This window comes from Cicer arietinum, chromosome 6 (genome assembly GCF_000331145.2).
Source record: "Cicer arietinum cultivar CDC Frontier isolate Library 1 chromosome 6, Cicar.CDCFrontier_v2.0, whole genome shotgun sequence".
Taxonomy (NCBI): Eukaryota; Viridiplantae; Streptophyta; class Magnoliopsida; order Fabales; family Fabaceae; genus Cicer; species Cicer arietinum.
The window spans coordinates 61,564,622-61,573,003 of record NC_021165.2 but is presented as its reverse complement, the minus strand read 5'-3'; the positions used below and the strand labels follow the sequence as shown (position 1 = coordinate 61,573,003).

The following is an 8,382-nucleotide window of genomic DNA, read 5'->3' as shown; positions in this document are numbered from 1 at the left end:
ATGTTTTATAGTTTTCTTATTATAAAATAAAATAATTAAAATGTATTTGATTTAAAATTTAAATCATATACATTAACTTTCTTTCATCTACCTTGCTTATATTTGATATTGAAGTACTATATTTTATTATTTCTATTTTAAATATATTTTATTTCTACTTAGTTTTGAAAATTTCTCTAATTTATGTTATTGTCAAATATTGTGTCCAGAATAAAATAAAAGCAAATTTAGTTTATTTTTTTTTAAATAAAATATAAATAAAAGTTAATAATACTTTACATATTCAATGATAATAAAATCTCTAAATTATTCCTCATTAAATATAACTTCTACATTTCCAATGACTACATTCAATCACGCGATACTAATTCTTCTTGCATGCACTTTGAATCTCAACTCGGTACATTTCAGCTCAATCTATTGATGCAATCACCTTCTTTTAGGAATGATAACATAACTCACACATGTAGGTATCCATTTGAATCCGTCTTGATTTGTATGGAAAAACCCCATTTTGATTGGATGCAAGTGTGAGTTTGCCTCGAAATTAAATTTGGGGGTCGGGACGGGTTTGAGGTGTTGATGTCCACCTGCACCCGAACCCATCCCGTTAGTAATATTATTATAATTTTTAAATTGTATATACATGTATATATTAAATATACTTAATATTTTTTAAAAATATTAAAAATTATAATTCATCTCTATAAAAAATATTTATTTTATTTTATTATTATCTAATAATAATTATTTTATTATATTAATTATAATAGATATGATTTTAAAATTTATAATTATATATATAAGAATGGACGTGGGTGTGGACGGAGAAACCCAAACCCTGTTGTGGGCAAAGATAAGGGCCTAAGTTTCATACTCGCTAAAAAACGGGAGGAGATTTTTTCCGATTAGTAGGGTGCGGGGCGGAGAGGCAAAATCTGCTCCCGTCCCATTGTCAGACCTACCTTCCTCCAGTTCAACTCTCGGTAATCAACCATATCAAGGTTAAATATAACCTTAATAGATTAATTACAACTAAGAAATTTTAATATCGACAATCAAATGATACATTCTTACCTAAATAGAGTATCTAAGGCATCAAAATTCTAATTTCGAAGATCCAATGGTACATTCTCACCTATATAGACAAACTTCGACTTATGGATTTTAATTTTGTCGTTCATGGTGTACTTTCCTACTTAGATAGACTAACTAATAATTAGGACTTCTATTAAGAAGAACCAATAGTTCGATCTAACCTAAATAAACTAACTACAACTTGGGAATCTTAATTACGACATCTAACGGTTCAATCTAACTTAAATAGATTAACTACGACTTATGAATTATAATTTCGACAATTAAACGATACATTCTTACCTAAGTAAACTAACTAAGACTTTGAAATCTAATTTCAAGGATACAATAATACATTATCACCTAAATAGACAAGCTTCAACTTATGAATTATAATTTCGAAAATTCAATGATACGTTCCTACCTAAATACACTAACTAAGATTTAGGAATCCTATTTACGAGGAACCAACGGTTTGATCTAATCCAAATAGGCTAACTACGACATAGAATTCTTATTTCCAACAGTTCAATCTAACCTAAATAAACTAACTACAACATAGGAATCCTAATTACAACCATCTAATTGTTCAATCTAAGCAAATAAACTAACTACAACTTAGGAATCCTAATTACAACCATCCAATTGTTCAATTTAACCTAAATAGACTAACTACAATTAAAAATTATAATTTCGACGATGAAAAAGTACATTCTTACCTTAATAAACTTAGACTTAGAAATTTTATTTCGAGTAATCCAGTGATATATTTTTACTTAAATAGACTAACTTTGACTTAGGAATTATAATTTAAAGATCCAACAATGCATTATTACCTAAATAAATTAACGGTAGACCAACTACAACTTAGGAATTTGAATTACGACAATTCAACGGTACATTTTCATCTAAATAGACTAACTTCGACTTAATTACGATCATCAAATTGTTCAATCTAATCTAAATAGACTAAAAAATTACTAACAAAATAAATATTTTGAGTCTTTAAGTTGGGAATTTGATTTTAATTTTGATACATTTAGATATCATAATCACAAATGACTCACTAATTTAAATACTAACATTTCCTACTTATCTAATTTTTATTTTTTAGAATAATCAATTCAAAAAAATAGTCTTTTGTAATATATGATATTTACAATTTTATCAACAAAAAGTTTTATATTTTCAGACTTTTGTTTAATCACAATAAATAAAACACATTAATATTTAACACTAAATATTTGTATCCTTAAATAAAAAAGTTGGAAAATACTTATATGTCTCTCAATATATTACTTGGAAAATGTTTATATGTCTCTCAATATATTCCTGAAAGTTAATATTCGATAGTATATTTTACACCACTAAAAACTAAAGTCCAATAAACATAAGTAAATATAGAGTTGAATGAACATCCATCCTTCCTAAAATATTTGTAAAATTTTTTGTAACCGTTAAATTCATAAATCCAAAATAAAGACCACCCAGTCCAATTATTTGGACCTTTAGCCTTCTATTTTAGGTGTAATCTTGGCCCATCAATCCTTCCAATAAAAATAATTACAACAAATCTAATAGCTATATTAAAAAATTTCCTATTCTCTAAGCATAACCTCATTAGCAGGTAACCCATTTGAATCATGATGGATCAAATAATTTAGAATTATAATGATTGTTTTAATTAGGGCTGTACATGGATGTGGGTCGATCAGTCAACTTAATCTCGCAACCCAATTCAATCCAACTCGATTTTTATCCGTACCCAATCATTTTCGGGTCCATCCCAACTCAACCCGTTGAAACCCGCTATATTTAGTTCAGGTAATGAGTTTAACAATTTGAACTCGTCGATCCGACCCAATAAGTAGTTATATATATTTTTTAAATTTTGTTTGACAGTCCTAGCAGTCCAATATTATTAATAACTGATTTTTATATTAATGTTGATGCAAAAGGTGTTCATGCGTCTAGGCTAAATATTGAATTTTGCTCGTAGTTTAGCATTTAATTTGTTTTGGTCTTATAATCTCATATATTCCTACTAATAAAATTCGTATCTAATTTTTGTTATAGTTTTACATAATAAATGTATGAACGAAAAGCTTATGATTATGTTTATACTGAATTTAGTTTAAATTTTTTACATTTGTTAAATATAATTTTTTTAGTTAAATACTATTCATTTTAGTTAAATACAATACATTTGAGTTAAATACTAGTTAAATACTTTTATTAAATTTATCTATGTATTTGAAGATTGTTGGATTTTGTTGTTGTTGTTGTTGAGAGGTTGATAATTTTTTTAAAGAATTGAATGATCTGATTGAAATTTTATAGTTTTTAAAACATTCAAGTATTAAATATATTTTTCCGTAAAATAAAAAAATAAGTTATTATTTATATATAACCCGTTAACTCAACTCAATCCAACCCGTTCTTAATTGGGTCGGTTCGGGTTAAATAAAAAAAATACAGGTTTAGAACTTAACCAAATTTAAATATAATTGATTAAATCAGGTATAGAGTTTTGTCAAAACCGGTCCAACCCAACCCACGTACACCCATAATTCTAAATGGATCAATATTTTATTAGTTCATATTAAATACAGAACCACACTCAAAACAAAACATAACTTATAGGTTTGCATAAAAAGCGACAAGTAGAACAATGAAATAATTTAGTGATTATTATAGAATGGAGAGAAACAGATGAAATCATAGTTTCAGAGTTCAATAGAGAAAATTTAAAATAAAATTATATTCAATAAAAGATGTGGTATTTCTATTTATAGTGATTAATCAACACTAACTTTTTAACTAATTTCCTTAACTAACTCTAATTGTAATTAACTAATTAAATAACTTTAATTAATTCCTAACAGACTAACTAAAACTAATTGGTAGGGGATATCCATGATCGCCAACTTGAATTAAAAAACATCAAAACAGAAACCATACAATATTATACCAAAATAAAATGAAAAATAAAATAAACCATACAATCTGAAATTCCGTCGAGATCAAAAACAAAATCGGAGCATTGTAAACACATAGTAGAGATTGCACATTAAATTAACTTAACCGACGGCGACATGACAATTTTTGAAAGAAGATTCTCTGACATAATATGGATCAAGTTCATCATGAGAGAAGGAACATGAGGCAAATCATATTATGATATAACATCAATTTCCTTATTAATTGTTTACTAGACATGACAATTTTTGAAAGAAGATTCTCTAACATAATATGGATCAAGTTCATCATGAGAGAAGGAACATGAGGCAAATCATATTATGATATAACATCAATTTCCTTATTAATTGTTTACTAACTTGTGCTAAGTTGAGTCTTGTTATTGATTCCTTATCACTTAGAGTTAGTTGTTTGTTTGTTAGTTTATTATTCTTCTATTAGGTTTAAAGGTAGCTTCTTGTTAGACTTTTCTGTTTTGTTTCATCTTGTATATATGTATCTTTTATCATTACTTTTGTAACATTATTAAAAGTTTATCAATAACATCCTAGAGATATATTCAAAAAGTCTTTATTCTCAATATGGTATAAGTCGTATATTGATTAAGTTCATCATGGAAGAACATGGCCAAAATGTCAATCCACTTTCCATCTCCAAATATGATAATCCGGTCTTGTTCTTGTCGCCCACCCTATCACCTGCGATAATTCCAGTTCTTGGCGTCATGTGATGATTATGACCCTGATTGGACGTAATAAACTCAGTTTTGTTGATGACACCATTATTGCACCTCAAGAAAACACATCATTGTTGCCTCATGGATTTTCAATTATGTCTCCAAAGAAATCCAAGCTTTCGCGATTTACTCTGCAGCTCTGCTATTGAAATTTGGAATGATCTTCATATGTGTTTTCACCAAAATAATGGTCCAAAGGTTTTATAATTAAATAAATATTTTCTCAATCGCAATTAAGGTTCCCTCCTTATCAGTCAACATTTTACTAAATTCAAGGGTTTATAGGAAGAACTTGGGAAATACAAACCCATTTACACATACAATTGTGGCGGTGTTCAACCTCTCATCGATTTTCTTCAACAAGACTACGTCATGACATTTCTGATGGGTTTAAATAATAGTTTCTCTCAAATTCGGGATCAGATCTTGGTAATGGGTCCCCTTCCTCCATCAATCAAGTGTTTTCTATGATCACTAAAGAGAAAAAATAGCGTGAAATTGGTACTCCTCAACCTCTTTCGAATTCCCCAATTGTGTTTAATGTGAAATGACCAAACCTCAAATTTCAGTGTTGGTAAACATGATCGTCCTCTTTGCTCACATTGCAATATGTTTGGCCGTATCAAAAAGAAGTGTTTTAAACTTTATAGATTTCCACCTGGCTACAAGAAGTCTTTGTCTTCTGCAAATTAGGTTACCGATTCTGCTTTGTCTTCTGCTAAAATCCCAACCATGACCACTCAACAATATCAACAACTCATTGTTTTCTTCCAATCTCAAATGGGTAAGGCTACCACTCATGATTCTGCAGATGCCACTGTTGGTATGTGTTTCACTCTTCTTAATTTTCCTTCTTTTACATATTCCTTGAATAGTTCCAAAAGAGCTTTTCTAAATTGTCGAATTATTGATTTCGGAGCTGCCTCACATATTTGCTACAATCTTGACATGTTTAATTCATATAATTTTTTATCAAATAAGTTTGTTACTTTACATAATACTTCACAAGTTAGAGTTTTAACATTTGCTAGTGTTATTCTTAATCCTAATATCCAACTTCAACATGTTATTTACATTCCAGATTTTTGTGTCAACCTTATTTCATTTAGTGCCTTTACTTAATCTTTTAGTCTGCAACAATTTTTTTTTTAATGATTCTCTTAAAATTTAGGATCCCATACAGAAGAAAATGATCTTGTTGAGGAAAAAACCTTTTTGATATATGTTAATGACAACAAACCTTATGAAACAATTTTTTTAAGTTTTTTGAATGGTGATCTACTGATGATTGCATTTGAGTTTTATTGAAGGAACATGAATCACATAAGTAGACAAGCAAAAAGTCATTCACATCAACAAGTACATGAGTATCTGATCAATCATGGAAGAAATCAGAGGAATAAACCAAATGAAGAAAATCAGAGAAAGAAAACCGAAGGATATAAATTAGATGAAGAAATCAAAAGATAAAAATTAGATGAAGAAATCAAAAGATAAAAATCAGAGGAAAAAACCAGAGGAATCGAAGTTAGATAAAGCGTGCCTCTTTTAAAGCATGCCTTTGAAGTTAAAACGTGTCTCTGCGGAGGTATGCCTCTTGAGTTAAAACATGTCTCTACTAAAGCATACTTCTGCTAAAACATGCATCTGATGTTTAAAACATGTCACTGTTAAAGCATGCCTCTGATACCTCTGCAAGTTGCCTCTGAAGTTTTTGTTCACAAATGCAACATACTCCAATATGTTGCATCTGATTTGCAACATCATCTGAAGTTGCATTTGTTCTCATTGAGCAAACTGGACCAGAAGAAATTAGGGCACACACCCAAAATTCAAGTAACAAAACTATTCAAGATAATAGGTCAAGCCCATAATTTAAATGGAAGGCCCAAAAGAAGAAAACAACTTTCAGATTAATGAGTTGTGATCTAGGACAACAAGGATGCAAGTACACTATAGTTGTACTACTTTGCAAAAAGCATTACACGCTTCCAGAACTGATATATCAACCTACTCTCCTTATCATTCTCATTCTCCATTAAACCATAACAAAGAATGTTCTTGGTTTATCGAACATCATTTTGGACAGAATAAAACATGTGTTTAAATAGACTTTTATTAAGTCTGATTGCTCGCTAGGTTTACCAACAACTATTATTTAGAAGAAATTGAATATTTTAAAGCCTCGCATCATCTATAAATAGAAGATCAACTGAAAGATGAAGGAAATAGTTCCATTTGCAATCTACCAACACTTGTTCAAGTAATAACAAATAAAAAACTCTTCAAGCAAACTCCAACTCTCTTCATTATATCTATGAATCATCATCTACTGATAAGACTAATAGCCCTAAGTCTACTATTAGAAATGTATATCAGAGGGGAAATAGGAGAGTTTGGTTGAAAACTTCCTAATGTAACACGTGTCTAAAAGTTAGTTAGGCAGTTAGTGAATAAATGAACTATAAGAAGGAATAATTGTTAGAAATTGAGCAGTTTTTGGGTGATAACGGAATTTCTGGTTGTGGAACTAGCAAGGTCGTGGGACCTATTGTAACCATTCTTCTTCTATTCGATTCAATAAAATTATTTTTGTTCTTCCTAGCAGAATCACTCTGATTCTGATTAGGTTGATTGATTCATTGTTCAATTCCCTTTCTTTGTTAATTCCAGTGGTTGTATCACTGGTATCAGAGCATCGTTCTGGTGCCTGAGGGAGTGGATCAACCACCAACCAATCGCTGCCGCAATCGTCTATGGTCTCTACCAGAAGAATGGCACGAAACGATGAGAGTTGGACTCAAGAGATGGAGGAGCTGAAGCAAGATCGCGAGAGAATGAGATTGCGATTGGAGCTTAACGAAGCTCGAATGCAGAAAACCGAAGAGCTGTTATCGGCGATAGCCAACAAATTGGGGATAAACGGAAATGGACACTCGCAAGAGGATGGAAGCGAAAGTGAGAATGAAGGCGAGAGTCATCAGCGGAGTCTGAATCCAAATTATTGGAGAAGATTGGAAATCCCTATTTTTTTTGGGGACGACGCGTACGGGTGGATCCAAAAATTGGAGCGGTACTTTGCAATTAGAGGCGTGACAGCAGAGGAGAAGATGCAAGCCACGATAATTTCCTTGGAGGGCAAAGCTCTTAGTTGGTATCAATGGTGGGAAGGTTGCAACCCTAATCCAACTTGGGAGAGTTTCAAGATTGCTGTGGTAAGGCGCTTCCAACCCTCTATGATTCAAAATCCCTTCGAATTGTTACTTTCTTTGAAACAAAACAATAGTGTTGAGGAATATGTTGAACTGTTTGAAAAATATGCTGGGGCTTTGAGGGAAGTCAATCAAGATTTTGTTAGAGGAATTTTCCTTAATGGATTAAAAGAAGAGATCAAAGCTGAAGTGAAATTGTATGATTTGGCTACTCTGTCAGAATTAATTCAAAAAGCTATATTAGTGGAACAGAAGAATCTGGTGTTATTAAAGAAGAATAGTGGAACATACTCTAGATCCTATAGCTCATATAAACCAAATTCTTATAGTAAGATGGTGACCCTGGAACCCCATACTGCAGTAAATAAACAGAGATAG

The 8,382-nt window shown here is 30.7% G+C and overlaps 1 protein-coding gene across 1 annotated transcript; it reads left to right on the top strand.

Moving 5' to 3' along the window:
* Nucleotides 1–7,548: 7,548 nt before the first annotated feature.
* On the top strand, nt 7,549–8,382 carry LOC140920817 (uncharacterized). Its single transcript, XM_073369659.1, has one exon. It carries the CDS (start codon nt 7,549–7,551, stop codon nt 8,380–8,382), a length of 834 nt encoding a protein of 277 aa, XP_073225760.1.

Bases quoted from the DNA above. Each gene is read 5' to 3' on its own strand.
- LOC140920817 (XM_073369659.1), top strand. From the start codon at position 7,549: ATGGTCTCTACCAGAAGAATGGCACGAAACGATGAGAGTTGGACTCAA.